The sequence below is a fragment of the Colossoma macropomum genome, unplaced genomic scaffold, assembly GCF_904425465.1.
Source record: "Colossoma macropomum unplaced genomic scaffold, Colossoma_macropomum, whole genome shotgun sequence".
Taxonomy (NCBI): Eukaryota; Metazoa; Chordata; class Actinopteri; order Characiformes; family Serrasalmidae; genus Colossoma; species Colossoma macropomum.
The window spans coordinates 14,814,052-14,838,310 of NW_023494810.1; the positions used below are offsets into that span (position 1 = coordinate 14,814,052).

Below are 24,259 nucleotides of genomic sequence, written 5' to 3' on the forward strand. Positions count from 1 at the left end.
GGGAGAGAACTGATCAAAGTCAGCTAGCGTCCTACCGATGATGAACGTTTACCCTTTACTTTGCAGTGGATACCCAAACGCAGGAGCAACGTGCTGACGCTACAGCCCTGCTGTACTGATCTGATATCAGTTTTGGCCATAGTTAGTAGGGAGCCTAAACTTAAATGATGCTAAAAGCACATCAAATAGAAAGATACAAAGAGGGAAGCTGCCTAGACCCTCAGCAGTCCTTTGGGGAAACAATATTCCACCATTATTTACCTTAAAATACCTCTCCATGAGTCTATTTGTTGCTCCTGGTCTTAATGAACCTGAAATTCCTAACGACCTTTCACGCGTTCCTCAGGACAACTGATGGACAGACTATCAAGAACAACGGATTGATTTAAAAAAGACATTCGCACAGACTTGTGCTTATCGAGAGAATGCATGATCTTGCCACATCTGCTGGAAAACCTCTTGCTTTTGTGAATATCAGAGAAGAGGGCCTTGTTCATTTTGTTCCATGAAAAAAAAGGCCGTAATCAAAAAATTAGCTTTATTTTAGAACGTTTTATATAATCTTGGTCATTTAAGACATCAACAAGTCACAAGTTCCACCATAACATCATAATTAGGGACAGTTTCACTGTGTAATTGAGGAGAGCCGAGCGCTGACTGGCTCAGAGCCTCCTGCTCAAAGCTGGAAGGCAGCAAATCCCACCTCGTCACGTCTCGGTGGTTAGTTGATTTGCTGGGAGACGCAGGCTTGTGTTTTGGGTTTGATTGCTCCTCTTCCCCAAATAGTGGGGCTGCTTCCGTAGCTGCGGCTTTGTTTCCCCTCTCGGCTGGAGGCAGGAGGCTAAAGCTAATAGCACACTTTTCTTTCCGTTTATCCTTTATCACGGCTACAAATCACAGGTTTAGACTTTTGGTGAAAGAAGCTGTTCTGGCAGTCAGCTCTCAGAGTTGCATTTGTGTCCATTACAGAAACGTCCAGGAGGCACAATGACATCGGATATCAGTATCATATGAAAAACATACCCCTTTGGACAGATTGATATTTCAAACCAGTATTTGAGCGGAAAATTTGTGTCGCTGCACTAAAATATCTACATTTTATTCATTTTACTGTATTTGTAGGCTTACAGAAAAACTCACATTTCTCTGTAATGCTTAGTCCTAAATTTCTACATTTTGTAAATGTTTATGTATCAGCATTGGTAGGTAGGCACAAGAAAATTGTCCAGTATCATCCCACAGTTCCCATAAATGTGCATCCCTCTTACATGTGGCTATATAACAGCTTAAGGGCTGTGTTCAGAATCACTCTCCACTTGAGAAATAGTGCACTATACAGTGTGTCAGCTATGCCAGTTCTCAGTGGTAAATCTTTCAGTGTGTTCAAACACTATTTAGTGAATAGTATATATAAACTGAATTAAAGGGTGGATACACTCTAGAGCAGGGCTACCCAGATCCACCATATCTCACCCCTGAGGACGTTTGGTTTGGCCTAGCAGAAAATTACCCTACCCCTGACTCCCCCCAGCTGAACATTTTTTGGATTATTTTAATTGTCAGTGTAATGTTATAAAACACATTTTAAAAACTCATTTAGGACCCTACTTAGCTTTATTTGCAAAAGTTTGAACACATCTGCTCAAATTCCATAGTTTACAGAAGCCGAATGTAAATATGGCACTTTTCTGCTAATTTAAGTGCACGGTTTCTTTTCATTTACTGAGTTTAATATATATATATATATATATATATATATATATATATATATATATATATATATATATATATAATACCATAACTTTTGCACAGGCCACAATTTAGGATTTTATCCCCCCCCCAGTGTGTTAAATTCAGTAAATAGTTTTTAAAAGTATATTCAGTTATTGTGCATTAAAGTGTGCAGCAGTGTGTCTCAGTAGAGAATGTGCAACTTATTTACACTCAGAAAATTAACGATAACATGGAATCTGACCCGTTTGCATACGACTGTATATATGACTTTTGTCTTATATCTGTCCACTACAAATATTGCATTTTGGCCACCGAGACAAAAGGTTTGGGCACCCCTGCTCTAGAGTCCAGTATTATCTGTGTGTTCTGTTGAATTTAGGGTTTGAATTAAGATGGTCTGTAGTGAAGAAACTGTAAAATGACAAGGAGCCATATTACAGAAACATCCTATCTCTGAAATTTTATCCCTGACGGTTAGCGTTTAGGACAGTATTGCAGAACAACAGTTCCAAAGTTCACTATCTTATCTAATCTCCAGATAGGATAGTTAGTCATATTTCAGTTTTGTCTCGCTAACTAATGTACATTTTTGTTTGTTATTATGATGGCATGTTTACAGTTCAGCTTTGCGTGTTTTGTTAGTTGCTAGGAAACAGCCAGTTAAAACAGCACTATGTACGTTTTTTTGTTAAGACTGAAGACAGTATCATTACTAAGTGAGGACAATAAAAACACACTAAAATACGGTGAGCGTGCGCTGCTGTGAGTCACCCTGTAAAGCCTGAAATAATCATTTAAAAGTCAGAGGTCAAGTTTTTCACACCATGTTGTACGTCTTTATGTATTAACATCACACACAGACTCAAAAAGAAGGTCCGGCTCGATGTTTAGGCTGAAATGATCTCAGAATCAACATTATACTGATGAAGATATGATGACTGTAGTAGATAATTCACTCACATTCTCAGAAGACACGTCCATCACCAAGTTTGGAGTGAGTTCTCTTTGAATTGTCTTTCACATCTCACAGAAGTCAGATTCATCTGCTTGTGGGGGTCCAAAGCACAACCTATGTTACAAAATGTTCCTTTGCACGTTTTGTGCAATTACACATTTCCACCAGAGAGGGCTCCAAATATTACATAGTGCTGCTTTAATTATCAATCTCAGTTGAGTATGAGTAACTCGAGATAAGACATTTGCTTCTGTAATATGATTTTGTGAAAAATCTTATCTTGATCTTTTCAGATCTTCATTTAGGACTAAAGATGGGAAGTTTCTGTAATACAACACCAGACTTAATACTGAGGGCTGGGCTAATGTGTCTAGAAAACCAGCCCTGCTTTCTCCAAAACTCAGACCATGACAGAAGGTGCGTTCTGACCAGATTTGTACATGTAATCTGTACTCCCGTCTCACTAACCCGCACTGCAGCCTCTCTCAGTTCCCCAGAAAACCTGAGAAGAAGGCCTTAGATAGATCGGTCAGTCTCTGTGGTGATCTCGGTGCTGCCATCAAATTTGATGCTCACTTTTCTGTAAAAACACACAAGCACAAAAACCTTCATCAACTGAATTCTTCACCACTTTTAGCAGCTCTTTATTCTTCTTTAGTCCTGCAGAGACGTTCTGCACAACAAACTGCACTGCAGGACTGGAGGTAGCACTTCCTCTGAGCCAGTTGCCATAAAGCTGTCGCAATGATCTAATAGCCGTGTGAATTAGAGTCCGACCGTTATGTTGGTCAGCCGATATTGACGCCTGTGGTTTATTTGGTATTTGCAAGAACATCGCTCTGATAATGCACTCATAATGCACTGATAATTACTGATTTTTTTTTGCTAATATAAACAAAAAAAAATATCTGAACATTATTTTTCCAAAGAATTAGTTAATAGATAGCGAGACTGCAAAGAATTCTGGGTACCCCCCCCCCCGACTGATATGATATTTATATTCAACTTCAACTTGTTCTTTCTTATTTAAAAAAAAATGAACTAAATGATTGTAAAATTAACATAAATATCAAATTACAGTCATTACAGTCAGACATTACAGTTCAAAGGTTTGGAATTACTGTTTTCATTAATATTATATGGTTCAGATAAACAAACACGAGTGAATGGTAACAGTGGTCACCTTTAAATGCTTAACCATGAATCATTAGCCCAGCTAACTAATAAAATAACATACACCACAAATATCAAATATATTCTGAATAACTCTTTTATTTTGGACATATTTTTATCATTTAATGAGCATTTTAAAATTGTATGGCCATTGGCTAATATTTCTTAAATAAAAGTAAGTAAATAAATAAATATTCAACTTTTATTTATATTAAAAAAATATAAAATAAACAGTAATAAATGTTGTTCTGAGTAAGCTTTTCACACTTTCCATGACAGGCGAGTGCTCTGGTGGATCTTTCATATTTATTTATGTGTTTATTTTATTTGTGAATACATTATATTTTTTTTTCTGCCACGGACTTTGAACAGATGAGACACATCAGTGTTTTCAGGTCATTCTCTCTTAAACAGTCGCTGACCAGAACATCGAAATATCATATGTAATCCAGTGATCAAATCTCACTGATCAAATCACAATTCATAAAAGAAATTCAGAAATTCACGATATTACTATAAATAAATGATTGCAATTTATTTCTTAATTAATTGTGGTTTATTTCCTAATCCCAAAATACCTTAAATTAGGAATGTACACTGTATGAGTTCTTATTGAATAACAATTATTAATGTAACGTGTGGTTCCAAACTTTTTAAACAGCACATTCTTAAAAAACATGGGTTCTTTAGTAAAGGCAATGGTCCAAAAATGGTTCAAGCTTGACATTTGGTGCTATACAGAACCATAAGCAACACATTTCCATCAGTCTGAAGAACAGTTTCACCATGCAAAAACATTTAAGCATGCAAATGGTTCTTGAGTGTTAATGGTTCTATATAGAACCACTGTCTTTACTAAAGAACCCTTAAAGAACCATCTTTTTTAAGAGTGTGGGGGCTTTATATCCCTCGCTGCTCAAGAGTGTCCCATTCTATTGATCAGTGCTTTTCTGTGGAGATTACACTTGGTTCTAAATAGAACCAATGCCTTCACTAAAGTATTTTTAAGAACCATATACAACACATTCGCCATCAATCTGAAGAACGATTTCACCATACAAAGAACCAGTTAAGCATGCAAATGGTTCTATATAGAAAACATGGTTCTAAACAGAACCATTGCCTTTACTAAAGACATTTTAAAGAACGATCTACATCAATCTGAAGAACCATTTAATCATGCAAATTCTGAGTGTTCATGTTTCTCTATAGAACCACTATCTTTACTAATGAACCATTTTTTAAGAGTGTAGTGTAAAAATACATCGGCCAATATTGCTGGTAAATTTAAAATCAGTATCGGTATCGGCCAAAACATGATCTTATCGGTCGGGCTCTGATGTCAGTGCCGTAATTCAGTATCGCTCGTTACCTACACTGTGACTGAACAGGACGACATCAAAAACTACTGTGACACTTCAAACCAAATGCTACAATTTAACTGACCACAGACAGTAACCTGTCTCACAGCTGGGCGTGGGAGCTGTTCCGATGAATGATCAAGTCACACAGTTCGTTTATTTTCGCCTGAAGGTTTTATCGAGACGTAAATGGCTGATTTTAAAGCGGAGATGACTTCAGCACCCGCAGCACTGATGAGCAATACTGTGTTTATATGAGTGAACAGTAACTTTGTACAGTGTAATTTAATAATAAGGTTGATTTTCTCCAGAGATGAAAGTTTATGTGGTTGAAACGAGCTGTAATTAGGACAGCCTGCCCGTCTGTGCCCGAGTGAGTAGGTGTGAGTCCCTTCTTTTTGTTTCTTTTTGTTCTCTCTTCTGGAAAAGAAGAGGAGATCCGCCACTTCCTCGCGCTTCCAGTGTCCTCGGCTGTCTTATGATATGAAATCTTGACTGATTTATGGAGAATTTCCTAAATCTGAGCCCTTTTTTACTCCTCACGCATTCTGTGTTGCTGCACACATACTGACGATACTAAATAATGCAAAGAGGAACTGAGAATCAGACTGTTCTGCAGAAGCAAAAGATCCTGAAAGTCTTCCAGTAGACCATCAAACACTCAGCATATGAAGGGGAATTCCATCAACTTTTCAAAATTCATGCAGAATTCAGTGAGATATTCAGAGTGATTTAGAGTGGATTGGTGTGAAATGGTGCAGATTTCTTTACAGTGGTGGTGATAGGAACCAGGGGTTGCCATGACTACAACACAAATATAGACAATATAGACAATCATGATCAGTATTAAACACACAGATATGGCCATTAAAAAAACTATGCGTATCAGCAAACTAGAATGTCTAAATCATGTGGCTGTATTGTAGACACAATCACAAATATCAGATCAGTATTAGCCAATACCCAGTAAGTACACCGTTGGATTGGGGTGTCCCAATTTCTGTGAGGGAGCTTTTAGAGGTGGACGCCTGGTTCCTATCACCACCACTGTGAACAATTCTGACTCTAGAACAGCTTTTCACGTAAGGGTGGGCGATATGGCAAAAATATAACATCACAATATTTGACGATGATACATTCTATACCACAATATATATTTTTTTTTTTCTGGGTTTGAAGTCTGAACAGTCAAAAAAGATCCAGTAATATTGCATTTAAAAAGAACTACTATAGAAATTTTCAAAATTTTTGCATAATTCCGTCACTGCGATGTTGACTCATTCAGAGTGGTTTGGCGTGAAATGGCTCAGAATTCTTTATAGTGGTGGTGATAGAAACCAGGGGTCGCCATGACTACAACACAAATATAGCCATTTTATTTACCATCCAAAACCACCAGTTAACCTACATATGTCTTCTGAGTTATATATGAAATGTTGATGATGGTAAAATAGTGGAAAAACTTTTTGGGGACTATTTTGCCTTAGAATATCCTTCATGTATCCCTCCACTATGAAATAAATGGAATACAATATGTTTTAGGCTAAAACCTTGTCACAAAACTTTGTTGTAGAAACAATGTCTCAGACATCAGGCAGTGTATTCATAACCATTTCATGTAATATCTTTCTGTGAGGGAGCTTTTAGAGGTGAACATCTGGTTCCTATTACCACCACTGTGAACAATTCTGGCTCTAGAACAGAGCATTTCACACAAAACCACTCTGAATGACCCTGTTTACATCTTAACCATTTAAGCTGAGTTTCCAATGCTTTTATTCAATGTTTCACACACTAAATCCTGTTAAACAGGCCTAATTATGCTGTTGTTGTTATCAAACATGCGGCTGGTGTTTTTTTAAGTACCAATGATAGCCCTATGCTCAGAAAAGCATAATTATCACAATAATGATAAAATATCATGACATTGCCCACTCTGAATGATTCTGATTACACCTTAACCACTAAGTTATGCAGAAATTTTGAAAAATCAGTGGAGTTCCCCTTTTAGGATGTGAGGGAAACAGCAGATTCTCGAAGCATGAGGTCATAAAGTGCACTCAAGCAAGTCCACGTCTGGTAAACCTCCCAGTTTCAGGTGTAGAACTTTGGAAAAGGAGGATTTGTCCACAGTGCCGGCTATTGATCCAAGCACACATCTTCCATTACCTGTATTGATTTGTCTATAGGCTTCATAAGTTTGTGTTTTGTCTTGTCGTGATTGTAAACAGTTCTTTATTCTCCGGGAATCGGACTCTGAGTGAACAGGAAGGTGGACCGGTCCAGCAGCTCCTCTATGTTTTAGTCCGTTGGTGCGCGTGGCTGAACTGTCGGTTTAATCTAAATAAGACGGGTTAGTTTATTATTCCTGATTTTGGCTCCGCTCTCTCATCTCATGCATGGTGTAGCTATAATTTCACTCGTTCTTTTCCTGTATTTTGACGTAGTTTGACGAAGAGCTTGATTGATTTGTATTTTGTATATTTATTTGCCTATTTAATTTTTGCCCACTGGTTTAAACTGTTGTCGCTGCTGTTATATTGTACATTCATTGTTGTTATTACTGTTTTTGATTGTAATGTTTTATTTCCTTTCATACTCCTTTGATCTCTTCTCTGCGTGTTTGTGTTTTCTTTCTGTTTTCTTTTCCTGTAAATAGTATTTTAAGGTGCTATGTAAATAGCATTTCCACCAGAACTCTAACAAAGCCATAAAACAGTGTACGTTACCGAGACAGTAATTCAGTGATGGGTCTCTTAATTTATGGTTCAGCCAAAAAAATGAAAGAAAAAGAAATAAACCCTTTTGCTCAGTTTTGCTTTTTAAAGACTTTTTTTTAACAGAAAATATAACTGATCTTTGCCTTTGTCCTTCTCACTGTTTTTCTTTCCGTTTATCTCTGACTCTCTCGCTCTCTCTTTTCTTTCTCTATCCCTCTGTCTTGTCTTTCTCATTTGTCCCTTCCTTCCTTCTTTCTTTTTTCTTTTCTGATTTTTTGTTTTTGTCTCTAGCCTTACATTATTTGTTTTTTTCTTTTACTCTCCTTCTCTTTCCCTCTCTCTCCTTCTCTCTGTCTCTTTCTCTCGCTCTCTCCCCCACCTTTCTTTCTCTCATTCATTTTCTTTATCATTCTAATTTCTTTCTCAGACATTTTCTTTGTCCCTCTATCTCTTTTCTCTTTCTCTTGCCCTCTGCCTCTTTTTCATTCTTAGTCACTGCTTTCTTTCTTTTTCTCTTTTCTCACTTTGTTGTCTCCATCTCCCCCCTTCACTCTGTACCTCCCTCTCTCTTTCTCTACCTCTCCCTCTCTCTTTATTTCTCTTCCTCCCTCTCCCTTTCTCCCACCCTCTCTCCTCCCTCTCTCTCTCCTTCACCCTCCCTCTCCCTCTTTATCGTTCTCTCTCTCCCTTTATTTCTCCCTCCCTCTCTCTCCCTCCCCCCTCAGTCCCCTCCTTCTCTCTCTCTCTCTCTCTCTCTTTCTCTCTCTCTCCCTGCCCCTCTTTCTTTCTTTCTCTCTCTCTCTCTAAACTTGTTGCTAAAAGCCTGCTCGCGAGACTGAGACACACACACACACACACACACACACACACACACACTTCAGTGAGCTGCCCGGCGCGCGCTGCTGCAGGACGTTAGCACGCCTTCCCTCGCGCAGCCTCGTGCCTCCGTCTGCTTAAGCACGGACAACCGCGCGCTGTTGATGGAGCTCGAGGAAAAATGCGCGCGCTCCTTCTCTTCGCTGCTCTGTGTGGCTGCGTCTTCGCCTCAGGTAAAATAACAATAATAATAACAGCAACGCACCTTTAGTTCCGCGCGGAACTCTGCCTTAATTAAGACAGGATTAATGAGCTCGCGAACTTCTGCCGGAGCTCGGAGAGGAAGAGAAATGGGTGTCTTGTGCTTGTCTCGTTCGTGCGTAATTACGCACGTTTACTGCGCTCCGGCGTCTCCTCACAGCGGCTGATGTTGTCGGTCTTAACGAGGCTTCTTATTCGTAGCTTCTTATTTGAACTCTCCGTTCCACCTTAAAAGCTGCAGCAGTTACATTCTTCGAAATTGAAGTTGCATGCAGGTTACCAGAATGAACTGCTGCAGCTTTTAAGGTGGAACGGAGTGTTCGAATAAGACGCCAACTTAAGCTATGTCTAGTGTTTCTTCTTTGTTTATTTCACTGTGGGCTTTGTAAGTTAAGGGGTTTCTGACAGTGTCTGGTGGCATCTGAGGGTCTTAATGAGGCTCAGGTGACGTGTTCTTAATTGGAGACTGGACTACAGGTGCATTAGACTCAGGTTTGCTGTTGAATAGATGCCTCCAATCATAACAGAGCTCGCCTGATTGGGCTGATTAGGAGAAATCCTGGAGGGTAGTTTGTGTTGCAGTAACAGTCTCTACTCTTCTGGGTAGATGTTGGAACGTTGCCGTGAGGATTTGATTGAGCATCAGTGAGGTCAGGTACTGATGTTGGATGGTCAGTTCTGGATCACTTCAACTCATCCCAAAGGTATTGGATGGAGCTTCATCACTCCAGAGAACACAGTTCCACTGCTCCACAGCCCAAGGCTGCACTCTTAAAAAGATGGTTCTTCAAGGGTTCTTTGGTAAAACAGTGGTTCTATATAGAACCATGAAGACTTAAACAACCATTTGCATGCTTGAAGGGTTCTTTGCATTTCCATGTGTTCTGTATAGCACCAAAAAGTTTCTTATGTTGTTACAAGTTTGACATCATAACAATATCAGAACGATTTTTGGTGCTATATAGAATTATTTGCAAAATGGAACCAAGAATCATATAAGCATGCAAATGTTTTTTGAGTGTTCTTGGTTCTATATAGAACCACTGTCTTTACTAAAGAACCCTTTAACAAACCATCTTTTTTAAGAGGGGCTTTACTCCCCTCAGCGTCCCATTCTATTGGTCAGTGCTTTTTTTATGGAGAACAGAAGAACACCTGTGTGGGTCCACCTTAAAACAGCTGACCTCACCCAGTAAATGGGCTGACTGGATACTTTAGGACAGACTCAGTGAGGACAATAAGTACGAGTTAGTCAGTTTTCAGAATGTGTTACTTCAGAAAACACTAGACCAACTACTGAGACTGAACTCTGGAGGTGTGTCTGCAGATTTCTTTGAGAAACTGAAATGAAAGAAATAAGAAAGATGGAAAAAGAGAGGGACAAGAAAAAATACAAAGGAGGAGTGAGAGGTAGAGTGAGAGAAAGGATAGTGAAGAAAGAAAGAAAGAAAGAAAGAAAGAAAGAAAGAAAGAAAGAGAAAAAGAGAAAGATGAGAAGGAGTGAAAGGAGAGATAGAAAAGACAAAAGGGAGAGAAAAAAGAAAGATGAAGAGGGAGTGAAAGAAGAGAGAGAGAAGGATAGAAAAAAGACAAGAGAGAAATAAAGAATAGATAGAGAGGGAGTGAAAAGAGGGATAAAAAAGACAAACAACAGAGAGAGACAAAAGGGTGTGAAAGAGAGAACAGAGAGGGATAGAAAAAGGCCAAAGAGACAAAAAGGCAGAGAAGAAAGAAGGACAGAAAAGAAGGAGAAGGGCAGAAAGAAGGAATGTGTGATGGACATGGAAAAGTCAGAAACAAGATAAGAAAGAAAACGAGAGAGAATGGAGGCTATGATGAAGGTAGAGAGAAAGAGAGAGAGAGAATGGAGGCTATGATAAAGGTAGAGAGAAAGAGAAGAGAGAATGGAGGCTATGATTAAGGTAGAGAAAGAGAGAGAGAGAATGGAGAGGGTGAAAGAATAGAAGCTGTGATAAAGGTAGAGAGGGAGGCTGTGATAAAGGGAGTGAGAGTAAACACACTGAACACTAACAACAGCTGATATATTTAGCTGTTCTGTGTAATTTTATGTTTTCTGCCTCTTTTTTCTGACGCTTGTTCTTAATGGCTTTTAGGACTGGAAAGTAAAGGGCCAATATCCTGCATTTTACTCTGAGGTCACTTATGACATTTATGTATGTTTTATGGGCTGAAAACATTCATGATTCATCTTTTACATGGAGCATTTTCTTCTTCACTTAGAACCAAACAAGCTGTTTTTGCTAAACTGCTGTGGACTGAATGGGTGGAGCTAAACTGCTGTAGGGCGAATGGGCGGGGCTAAACTGGTGTAGGCGGAACGGGCGGGGCTAAACTGGTGTAGGCTGAATGGGTGGGGCTAAACTGCTGTAGGCTGAATGGGCGGGGATATACTGCTGTTGGCTGAGTAGGTGGATATATAGTTGGTCGAACTGGTTTTCGTGACATCACAAAAACAGTCATGTCAAAACAGGCTGTTTTTGTAGTTTAGTGTCCATATATGGACTGGGGAGTGGACAGTATGTTAAAGGAAAAGGAAATTTGGTTTTCTTTGATATAGCCCTTAAGTAAATGACTTTTGAGCAGTACTGTACAGTGTATGTAGTTCTTATATAGCTCAGTTCAGCCAGTCTTTGGTAAAGGCTTAATTAACTGATAATGTGCCTAATTGATAAGGTTTAAAGTGCTCCAATGAATGTATGAATCTAATAGATACTTAAAGGGTCGATATGATGAAAAAATGAATTTTCCTCATGCTTCAGACAGACGGGTTTGATGTTGTACGTTTTATCCTTTTCACTCACCCATCCATACAGCCCATAAACTAAGCTGCAGTTTTTTAAACTCTATTGAATTCATTGCTTTTGTGATGTCACGAAAGCCAACTCATTTACATATGTCCACCTACTCAACTCACAGCAGTTAAGCCCCACCCATTCAGTTATAAGGAGTGTTTCATCCTGGACTGCTTTCTAAAAAAAACCACAATACAGGATAGCCAATCAGAACAGAGCTCATTTACATAAATCAGTTGTAAAGGCACAGTACAGTCTTTAAAAAGATGGTTCTTCAAGTGTTCTTTAGGAAAGACAGTGGTTCTATATAGAACCATTATGTGGTTCTTTGCATGGTGAAATGGTTCTTCATATATAGCACTAAAAAGGGTTCTGCTATTGTTATGATGTCATGCTTGTAACAGTAAAAGAACCCCTTTTTTGCACTACATAGAACCATTTTCAAAAACGTTCACCCGAAAAACTGTTTGCATGCTTAAATGTTTCTTTGCATAGTGAAATCGTTCTTCAGATTGATATGGTTCTATACAGCACCAAAAAGGGTTCTTCCATTCTTAAATATGATGTCAAGATTTGTCATGCTATCTAGAACCATTTTAAAATGTTCTATATAGAACCATACAGAACGTATTCTCCGTTAGTCTGAAGAATGATTTTAGTATGCAGAGAACTAATTAAGCATGCAAATGGTTTTTTGCGTGTTCATGGTTCTATATAGAACCAGTCTTTACCAAAGAACCCTTGAAAAACCAATTTTTTTAAGCATTTAATAAAAACAGCACAGTATAAAGAGAGGTTGAAAATGGTCATATACAAATTATGATTGTTTGTGGTACACAAAACCCACAAATGTCATAAGTGGACAAAAATAAAATGCAAGAAATTTTTTTAAAAATGGCCTTTTAAAGATCTGTCTGTCCCTCCAAATGCTAATAGATGATATAAATAATATTAGAAAATGCTTTTAATTGCAGTTTGGTCATTAGTTAGTGTCTGTAGTCTGAGCTTTAGCAAAATAGTCTGCTGAAATCTGAGTGTGGAGTTAAATCAGTGAGGTAATGTTAATGTGATTAATGTGTGTGCTGTTGTCTCAGGGAGCAGTAAAGTGGCTCCCCCTTGTGGACAGTTAATGTTACTGTGCATTTCAGCTCAGCTGTTCATGATTGAGTCTTTGCCCACCTTCAGTTAGGGCTGAAAGGTTTATCGTTTTCTCATCGAAATCACAATTTAAGAAAATGCAATTTTCAAATCGTAAGAGCTGCAGTTTTGTAAACTTATAGCCACATTATCAAAAACAATAACTAAAAGTTTTACGAGGGGAAATTTAACCTAATAACACAGACTTGTATGCTACTTGTAGAGTTAGACCAGTCAGAGGCAACCAAACCTCCATGTGTTGTGACATCACAACCACAACTTACTGGCTTTCTGGAACACTACACACTTAAAAAAGATGGTTCTTCAAAGATTCTTTAGTAAAGAAAAAGGTTCTGTACAGAACCATGAACACTCAAAGATCTCTTTTTTTAAATGATCAAAGGGTTCTTTGAATTGTGAAAGTGTTCTTCATTGATGGAGAATTACTGTAGATGGTTCTATACAGAACCTTTATGAAAACAGGTCTATATAGCACCAAAAAGGTTCTTCTATTTTAACAAACCTGACATCGTAACAATCTGAAGAACCCTTTCATAATTCAAAGAACCCTTTAATCATGGAAGAGGGTCTTTGAATGTTCATGATTCCATATAGAACCGTTTTCTTTACTAAAGAATCCTTGAAGAACCATCATTTTTAAGTGGGTACATTAAGGGGTCAAGCCTCAAGCCAGAAAAAGTGGATATTCTGGTCTTCATGGTAAAACAATTTTTTATGGGTTCTTCAGTATACACAACCAAAATCACTCAGAGAACCATTTGCATGCTTCAAGGGTTCTTTGCATGGTGAAATTGTTCCTCAGATTGAGTCAGCAAAACTCCTCCCAGCACAACTGAAACCCCTCTCAGCACAACTGAAATTCCTCCCAGCACAACCAAAACCGCTCCCAACACAACCAAAACCCCTCCCGGCACAACCAAAACTCCACCCAGTACAACCAAAACTCCTCCCAGCACAACCAAAACTCCTTCCAGCACAACCAAAACTCCTTCCAGCACAACCAAAACTCCTCCCAGTACAACCAGAACTCCTTCCAGTATAACCGAAACTCCTTCCAGCACAACCAAAACTCCTTCCAGCACAACCAAAACTCCTTCCAGCACAACCAAAACTCCTTCCAGTACAACCAGAACTCCTTCCAGTACAACCAAAACTCCTTCCAGCACAACCAAAACTCCTCCCAGTACAACCAGAACTCCTTCCAGTATAACCGAAACTCCTCCCCATGCAGTGCGTCACTGGGCTTGTGATCCGTGTCTGTGAGGAAGATAATCATGGAGGACACACATGCTCAGACGTGACCATACAGAACACACTGCAGATGACTTTAAAAACAATTGGCTGGCACATAATGAGCTGACTTGCGTATTCTGTCCCATACAGCAATTAGATTTTGGTCAGACTAACTAGAGACACATTTGACTACCAAAATGTATGCGGCTAAAATCTTCAATCCAGATACTGGACACAGGAAGAGAACAGGTGTGAATGAGGTCTTACACATGCAAGCAATTACTGTAACACAGTGAGGAGGTTTGATAAGTTACTGTAAATAATCGTTCTGTTCAGAGGAGTTACTGTAACACAGTGAGGAGGTTTGATAAGTTACTGTAGTGTAAATGGTTCTGTTCAGAGGAGTTACTGTAACACAGTGAGGAGGTTTGATAAGTTACTGTAGTGTAAATGGTTCTGTTCAGAGGAGTTATTGTAACACAGCGAGGAGGTTTGATGGTCAGTTTAAAGTGTGAGTGTCCACTGTGGTTAATGATCTACAGCTCTGGGGAAAAAACTGTCTGGCTGTGCTGGTTTTGATGGTCCTGAATCGTCTACTAGAGGGGAGTGTCTGGAGGAGGTGTTGTCCAGGATGAGAGGGGTCAGCTGTAATGTGCCAGTGCTCTGCTGTTGTCAATGTCCTGAAGCGTTGGCAGATCCCATGATTCTCTCCGCTGTTCTGATTATGTGCTGGACTTTGGCTTGTTCTTGTGAGGTGGAGGAACCAAACCAGATGGTTATGGATGATGTGAGGGACTGTGTAGAACTAGATTATCAGGCTCTGTGACAGGTTGAAGTTCTTCAGCTGTCTCAGGAAGAATGTTCTCCACTGGGCTCTTTTGGTGATGGAGAGTGTGTTCCTCTTTCACTTCAGGTTCCTAGATATGGTGGTGCCCAGGAACTTGAACTCCCCAGTGAAAACCACAGAGCTGGTGATGTTGTGGGGAGCTGCACCGGAAGTCCGCCATCTCTACAGTCTTTTGCTTGTTGAGCAGCAAGTGGTGGCCACGGTATATGGTTCTATATAGTACCAAAAAAGGTTCTTCTACTGTTACAAGCTTGACTTGTAGCAATGGAAGATCCTTTTTGGTGCTATATAGAACCCTTTTCGGAAAAGTTAATATATAGGACCACCTGTAGCACATTCTCCATCAATCATAAAGAACTATTTCACCATGCAAAGAATCCTTTAATCATGCACAGGGTTAGTTGAGTGTTCATGGTGTTATATAGAACCATTTTCTTTACTAAAGAACCCTTATAGAACCGTCTTGTTAATATGTAATGGAGCGAGTCTGCCGTGTGTTTGTTTCAGTCTGGCCGCTGCAGATGCAGTGCTACCATTGCGAGGAGACACTCCTGAACAACGACTGCTCAGCCGCCAAGTTCATCGTCAACTGCACGGCCAACATCCAGGATGCCTGTCAGAAGGAGGTGATGGTGGGCGCGCACGGTGGGTTTCATTTTTTATTTACTACCTTCTCTCAGACGACAATAAACTCAATCAGCCCCCACCGTCTATGAATACCTGATGTTCTCATTCAGAGCCCTCAGACTGATTGAGGTTGGAATATAAATCACTCATGAATATCATCCCCCTCTCTGCACCGTTAGACGGCTTTTTCTTTAAGAATCTCCTCTTCTGTTCAGTGAATGCAACCAAATGACATTCAGCATTGTGATGATACTGTCAGACCCCCAGTCTTTCAAACCACAGCAACTTTAAAGAGAAATTCCACTGATTTTTGTTCAGAGTGGTTCAGAGTGGTTTGGTGTGAAACACTCCGTTCTAGATAAACTTACTGAGTCAGAATTGTTCACAGTGGTGGTGAAAGCAACCAGACATCCACCTCTAAAAGCTCCTTCACAGAAAGTTATTACATGAAATGATTATGATTACACTGTCTGCTGAGACAGTCAGTGTGTTTACTTGCACTTGATAATCTGATAACCGCAGAGAATCAGGCTGTGTCAGTAACTGGTTCAGTGTGTTTACACTTAATAACCTGATAACTGTACGAGATCAGATTGTGTCAGTAACTGGTTAAGTCTGATTTCATGATCTTGGGTAATCAGATAATGGGGAAACTCCAGGTCTACATGAGTCAGACAGTAATCGGATTTCTGCTTTACAACTGGCTAATAAACTCACAGAATAAGCCGTGATGTAAATGTAACATAAAACTTGTTTTTTAAAACATCAAGTCACTTGATGAACATCAATCATCCAGAAGATGAAGAATATTTAAATCCTTCATTTGGTCGAGGATGTAGTCGGTTTTAGCGTCACTCCAAAAGTGTTGTGCTGTGTCTCGCGGGTGCTGTGTTAAACGCTGCTTGTTGTTTCCAAGACAGCACTCTGTTTTCACACATGCGCAGACTGAGAGAAATAAAAGAAATCAGAGTGAAGGTTTACATGCACTGAAAAGCCTCATCACTAAGCTCAAATCCAGCCACTTTATCAGATTTCTTAATCAGATTGATAGACCTTAATCTGATCTAAGAAATTAGTGTGTGCTGTTTACATGATCACTTAATAATCAGATAACTGATAAGTGCCTGTAACCACACTCAGTGCTTTACAGTAGTTTTGAGAAGATTTTGGCCTTATAATCCATTCATGGTGGAGTGATACATACTATGCAGGGTGCTGTGAGGCAAAATAGTCCCCAAAGAAAACTTTATTATTTCAGATTTTCTACTGTTTTACCATCATTCCATATCAGTAACATTCCATATACAACTCAGAAGATGTGTTGTTTAAGTTTTGAGATGTACCATTCAGTCCTGAGTCCAGAGAGCTCGTTTTGAGTTTACTGTTTTTGTGATGTCATAAAAATCAGTGCATATAATTATATACACCTATTCAGCCTACAGCAGTTTAGCTCTGCCCCTTTGCAATGAGAGTTTCAGCTTCGACTGCTTTTTGAATAAGGCAGCCAATTAGAATAGATCTCATTTACACACTCACTGTATGTCTAAACGTTGCTTCTGAAATTAAGGTGTTAATAGTGAATTTGTGCTGCAGTAACACCCACATCTTCTGGGAAGGCTTTTCACGAGATGCTGGAACATTGCTGTGAGAATTTGATTGAGCATTTATGAGGTCAGGTACTGATGCTGTCCATAGCCCAATGCTGGGGGGCTTTATACCCCTCTAGCCGACACTTGCATTAAGCATAGTGACCTTAGGATCATGTGCAGCTGCTGCAGAGCTAATGCAGATTAAATGAAAGCTAATGCAACTTAAAGTAGCTCAATAGAAGATCTGTCTGATGCTTTTGGACAGATAATGAACCACGCTGGTAACTGTGGGAGTCACATAGGCTGTTTAACTCTATTTTGTCTAGAGTTCGACTGAGGATTAAATGCACAGAACTGCCCGTAGTGGGCATGGAGTTAGCATCACGCTAATTGGTGGCGCATAAACTTCCATTACTTGTTAGTTACATTATCATCTTAGCTCCAACTACAGAAGCAAACTTGATACACCAAACGTGTCTTGGCTGATCACCTATTTGGGGGAAACTGGGAGAATCAGATTTAAAGCGTTCTTTTGACTTAGGAACAGGCATAATAGTGACTTAAAGGAGAACTCCACCAATTTTCAATATTTCTAATTCAGTAGTTGCGATGTAAACAGAGCGACTCAGAGTGGTTTGGTGTGAATTGGTTCAGATTTCTTTAATGTGGTGGTGATAGGAGTCGCCATGACTACAACACAAATATAGACATTTGCTATCCAAAACCACCAGTGAGCCTACACACGTCTTCTGAGTTTTATATGGAATGTTGATGATAGGAAAACAGTGGAAAAACTAGAATAGTATGTTTTCTTTGGGGACTACAATCTTCTCAAAACTACTGTAAAACAATGTGGGGAAGCATTTTAGAGGCGGACATCTGGTTCCTATCACCACCACTGTGTGCTCCCCTTTAAAGGGAGCAGGTTGTTGATTTTAAGAAAAATCTTGTTTCGTGGTCCTCAGGTGTGTCATACCGCAAAGCCTGCGCCTCGTACACGACCTGCCTGATCGCGTCGGCCGGCTACCAGCCCTTCTGTTCCCCCGGCCGGGTGGGCTCCGTCTGCATCAGCTGCTGTAACACTCCTCTGTGCAACGGTCCACGGCCCCCCCGCATCTCCAAGGCCCACACGTGCACTCCACTCAGCCTCGTGATCCTCCTGGCCCTCGCCGTTACTATGGCAACCCTGTCTGCAATCTTGCTGTGAGCGACAGCACAGCACGAGGATGCTTCGGAGCAAAAACAACCGGTCGCTGTTGACCAGCAGGTTTGAACAAACAAGCAGATGCCTCGGCGTCCCAGTATAACCCTCAAACATATGAAAGTGCTCTTTCCAAACTCTGATGTTGATGCTGAAGAAGTTGAATAACCACAGTGTAAAACAGGCAGCGGAGTGGAACTTTGTCCCGGTTGAAAGATGAATTTTACTGCAGCTCTGAAGATCTTGGTTGTGGTTGAGCTCACATCACATGTGGCAATTTTAGACCTAAAGGGCCCATATCATGCACCATCATCCCCCAGTCCATAAAGTCCATATATGGAAACTAAAGCCTTGTTCGGACAGCATTAGTTGTCCATGATGAGGTGGGTAATGTCAGGTTAGGACGTTCAGGACGTCTGTAATGCTTATGAGTGATTCACACAGGATAGTGTCCCATTAGCATCGCCATTAGCCTGAGAATTGACTGTAAACGGTCAACTTCACTGTGTAAAATCAAACTTTTTTCTGAATTTTTTACCTGTTCCTAGTTGTACACGTGAAACAGGAGCCATAGAGCACAGTGAGGGTGAAGTTGGCTTCCTATTCGCCAGATTCTTGTTCAAATTTTCCCGTTCCACCTTAAATGGTGCAGCAGTTACATTCTGGCACCTCAGGTGTTATAATAATAACTGCCATACCATTTAAGGTAGAACAGAAAAATTCTAACAACAAGCCATAAGTAAGCACTTCTTCGAGCCTCCAAATCTAAGAAACTCCTTTTTCACAGAATATGATAGCATTTTTATGAACATGACGATTTGCACGGGATTAACAAAGCCTGAGATTATTTCTACTGCTCATTGTATAGAAGGTAAAAGGTGCCAGAATTTTTACTGATGTGAGAGCATGCAGTTCTTAAAAATAACTGACATGGCGCAGTTGGACAGGACTAAAATCACTGAGAAACATGTAAAACTAATCCTGTCTGAATGGAGCTTAAGACCCTGTTCACACTTAGTATTAATATCCGTCTCAAGTGATCTGATCATAAGTGGACAGGAGTTGTACAGACTAGTGGACGCTTTGATCTTGATGTTGACTAGTCGATGATCACGTGATTATGACACTAACAACATGTATGCCTCAGAGAAGACAGCAGATGAGGAGCCTGGTGATTTTAGGGTCTGTATCTCGGGTCTCCTGAAGGCTAGCAGTGCAACCCAGAGCTCGTTGAAAAGAGCACATCATTTGAATGTTATCACCTCTGGTTTCCTGAGAACTACAATAAAAAGTCCTATGTGGTTGGTTGGAGGCATGACGCCCTGCAATCCTATACAGTTTGAAGTCAGTTACTCTTATTTTCGTCTTATTTAGACCTGGCGTCTCAGCAAGGCCGCTGAAGTTGCGCCTCAGTTAGACACACATTTCAGGGTCTATCACCATCTACCCACCTGTGTAGTTTGGCTTCATCACAGATTTTTAAAGTCGCTTGTCACGTTCCCTTCTCCTGTGGTTTAATTTATAACATCAACGATTAAAACAGCGACTCAACTTCACAAAACTGTCCACTTTAAAAAATCTCAAGTCATGCAGCCCCTATAAGTGGACAGCAAGACGTGTAGCCATTCACACATGGCATTTCCGTGTGTCTTGAATTCATCTCCGGTGATCTGATTTTGTGACTGAAGACTGAGAAGAGCCTACTCACATTTACTACATCTCACTGCGTTTGTTTTCAGACAAAAATCTGCCGCGAGTACGAAGATGCATCAGTAAGCTTCAGCGTAAATGTTGTGGTCATGGGCGTCCCTGACCACCTCTGAAGGTTGTTTAAGTGATCAGATCACGTTCACACCTGCACTCAGTGCTGTCCACTTATGATCAGATCACCCAGCACACTCGTTAACAACAAGTGTGAACAGGGCCCAACATGCCTGTTTTAAAGTCACTGTTTTTGTGTTTGTCACAAACCACATTTACATATATCTGTCTATTCACTCTACAGCAGTTTATCTCTGCCCATTCACACTGTGCTTTTTAAATTGGCGGCCAGCCAATCAGAACATAGTCCATTTACATATATCAGTCTTAAAGGCACAGTCTAAATGTTTACTTATAAGGGATAAAGAGAGATTGAGATTTCACACCATACACTCTTCTTCAAGAGTTCTTTAGTAAAGACAATGGTTCTATACAGAACCACGAACACTCAAAAACCCTTTGCATGATTAAAGGCTTCTTGGCATTGTAAAAGGTTCTCCAGACTGATGGAGAATGTGTTCTGGGCGGTGCTATATAAGACCAAAAACGGTTCTTCTATTATTACAAGCTTGACATCGTAACAACAGAAGAACCCTTTTGGTGCTATATAGAACCTTTTTCAAAAAGGTTCTACATAAAACCATCTACAGCACATTCTCCATCAGAGTTTTTGAGTGTCCATGGTTCTGTAAAGACCCATTTTCCTTACTAAAGAACCCTTGAAGAACCTTCATTTTTAAGAGTGTGGTGGACTGCTGTACACTAATTTTTGCTGCTTTTATGTGCACATAATAACATTTGTAAGAAGAAATTTCTTCTTAAAACCCACTTACAGAGTTTTCACAAAGATCCTGACATTCTTATTTGGGATTTGCTCTAGATTCTTGAACAGAATCTACACACACTCGAGAGCAGAAAGGTGAGAAGAGTTCTGCGCTTTAAGAATACGTCATGAACCTGACATGGACCTTTCTCAAGAACACATTTAAGAACAAACTTAGGAAGATGTTGGAGAATGATGCCCAGTGTTTGACATGTGGTGAGAACAGCATTCTGCTTAGAACGTATGATTTATAATTGCAATGTAAAAGGCAGAATTCTTTGAAAATAGTAGTGATGGCTGAATACTGAACATATTTTATTACAAAACATAATAACGTATTCAGAATACATTTAAAATACATTTAAACAAGGCAGATGGGGAAAGATTTGTAACTGGGCAATCACAGTGATTTATCAGTCTACTCAGGCTTTAGCAGGAACTTCTTTAGAGTACAACTTTACACAGCGTGCTGATTTTAAAATAGTTAATAGTCAAGCACTGGTGTTTCTTTTAAAGATTTTTTCTTTATTTTGTAAAGGGGACCTATTATGCTCATTTTCAACATTAAGAATTTTATTTTAAGATCTACTAGAATAGATTTACAGCTTTCAAAAACATTATTTTTTTTCCCATACTCTTCATCTCTATTAAGCTCCTGTGTCTTTGAGCCCCACCTCCTGATGAGCCCAGTGTGCTGATTGATCAGCCTCCAGAGCGGTTCCACCCCTCCACGTTCCGCCCCTGTCCTGCAGTCTGCAGACAGACCCTTCTCTCCTGAGCAGCTGTAAACTCCACTGTGGCTGTTTCTCCAGTGGCGTTGGTTCTGCTGTATCAGTTTGATCCAGAGTCGATCCTGAAAGTCAGGTCAGCGTCTTCTCCACACAGCTACAACACTGACCACACTTTTCCTCCTGCAGTAGCTGCTGTGTGCTGCGTGGGGGCATGCTGTGCTCACCGGTAGGCGGGCAGTAAGGACTGTGTTACAAGATTGCGTCATCTTGTAACAAAGGAAAAGGGCTGGAATTCCAACGAGGCGTTTCAGGCAGCTGAGAAAAGTGGTTTCTGTGGGAGAGAGTATCTCCCTCTGGAGGGAACACAGAGCTTTGTGACTTTGCAGAACATTTACATGCACAAAAAGGTACAACAAACTAAAGGAAAGAGGAAAAATTCTGAAAAGCATAATAGGTCTCCCTAAGTATTCTAAAAGTATTCTCCTAAAATGTAAAAAGTAGGTGAATTCTGAATACAGCCTTTACAAAACATAACTTAGACTGAATACAGATACTTCATTTCTCTATTCCGAATACGTATTCCCAATACTTGTATTCAGTTACATCCCTAACCAGGTAATAGATTATGTCCCATACAGTTATAGTCAATGCGGCATGAATTGAACAGTTTTGCACAGTAACGAAGAAAACTTTGAGATGTGGTATATAAGAGCTTTACTGTGAGGAGAAGTAACTGTGTGGATGAAATAAAGATTTTAATAAAGCTTCTAATCTGATGTTCCAGCTGAAGAGCATGAGGACCATCCTGCAGGCCCTGTGGAGGTAACAGCTCTTTTCAGGGCGCGTTCCAAGTTTGCGAAATGTTTCAGTCTGTTTTTCAGTGTTGGAACTGAACGTTGATGAGCTGGAACTGATCCATCCAGCATTGCTTTAAAACGGTTGCATTTTTAACTGTCAATCTTTTCTCTCAAAGCCAACCTTCTTTATTTTTTAATTCATGTGCAGTGCTTGGACCCCAAACCCTGCCTTTCTACAGTCATATTATTACTGAAGGTCACCTTTCACCTTTCAGGTTAACTTTCCTGCAGATACAGTTCTAGATCTGTCTGTGGCTCTAGATTATACCTATATATCCTAATTGGTGAACTGCTCCTAGAATACAGTTAACTCGGGTTCTTTAGTAAAGGTGATAACACGAAGAACTGTGATCATTCTTTGCATGGTTAAATTGTTCTTCTCTTTGATGGAAAAGATGTAAATGTGTCAAATAATCTTTTTAAGAATGGATCTGTACAGCACCATAAAGGGTTCTGCTGTTGTTGTCTTTTTATTTCTGAATGCATGAAACTTAATAACAGCTCAGAACAGTTTGTTTTCCAGTGTGAGATTAAGGGGGCTCGATTAGCAGAAATGGCATGTAGTAAAAAACGTTTTTATTGGTGTATAATCACCTGTAACTATGAATCACTGCGTTTTCATTAGCTTGAAATTAGCACATTTAGAGCACTGCAGTGACACTGACGTGGTGGTGGTGACGGCGTGTTAGTGTGTGTTGCGCTAGTGCAAGTGGATCAGACACAGCAGTGCTGCTGGAGTTTTAAACACTGTGTCCACTCACTGTCCACTGTATTAGACACTCCTATCTTGTTGGTCCACCTTGTAGATGTAAAGACAGAGGCCATTGCTCATCTGCTGCTGCACAGTTTGTGTTGGTCATCCTCTAGTCCTTCATCAGTGGTCACAGGACGGATGTTTTTGGTTCTGAGTCCAGCAGCGACACTGAGGTGTTTAAAAACTCCAGCAGCACTGCTGTGTCTGATCCACTTGCACCAGCACAACACACACTAATAGACCACATCAGTGTCACTGCAGTGCTGAGAATGACCCACCACCCAAATAATGCCTGCTCTGTGGGGGTCCTGACCATTGAAGACAAAGTATGTACAGAAACAGATGGACTACAGTCTGTAACTGTAGAACTACAAAGTGCTCCTATATGGTCAGTGGTGCCGATAGAATGGACAGTGAGTGTAGAAACAATGAGGTGGACTTAATGTTATGGCTGATATGATAACCATATTATGTTATCTTACAATTACTGGCAAAAGCTCTTTATAAACATTCTTTTTAAACACATTATTTATTGCATAAGCATGTGTAATGAAGTTCCAATGTATTAAGCAGGCTGAACATTAGTATGATAATCCAGCAACCATTGTCAAACATTTGTACGGAAAACATTGTCACCGGTGACTGATGCTGGTATTTATCCGTGCCAACACTCTTTCACTTAAACAGTGATTCTATCCAGGCAGTCAGCCACCTCATCATGTAAACAGCAGCAAATAATTACGATTCTGGCCCAAAACAAATCTTACCTGCCAGTGAGTGTGCATTTCTGTTCATCTCATTACAGACACTGAATAAACTGCAGTGGATAAACTAGTGAGGCCACA

At 40.0% G+C, this 24,259-nt stretch overlaps 1 protein-coding gene across 1 annotated transcript; it reads left to right on the forward strand.

The window, feature by feature from the left end:
• The first annotated feature begins 8,889 nt into the window (after positions 1-8,889).
• Positions 8,890-18,494, forward strand: LOC118799804 (ly6/PLAUR domain-containing protein 1-like). Its single transcript, XM_036559852.1, has 3 exons — positions 8,890-8,992; positions 15,579-15,716; positions 18,253-18,494. The coding sequence occupies exons 1-3, from the start codon at positions 8,941-8,943 to the stop codon at positions 18,492-18,494; spliced, it is 432 nt and encodes a 143-aa protein (XP_036415745.1). The 5' UTR covers positions 8,890-8,940.
• Positions 18,495-24,259: the final 5,765 nt, after the last annotated feature.

What these genes read in the sequence shown, in the direction of transcription:
- LOC118799804 (XM_036559852.1), top strand. Translation starts at nt 8,941, where the DNA reads ATGCGCGCGCTCCTTCTCTTCGCTGCTCTGTGTGGCTGCGTCTTCGCC. An exon ending in TGGCTGCGTCTTCGCCTCAG is followed by an intron (nt 8,993 to 15,578) that starts GTAAAATAACAA and finishes TGTTTGTTTCAG; the next exon opens with TCTGGCCGCTGCAGATGCAG. An exon ending in GGTGATGGTGGGCGCGCACG is followed by an intron (nt 15,717 to 18,252) that starts GTGGGTTTCATT and finishes CGTGGTCCTCAG; the next exon opens with GTGTGTCATACCGCAAAGCC.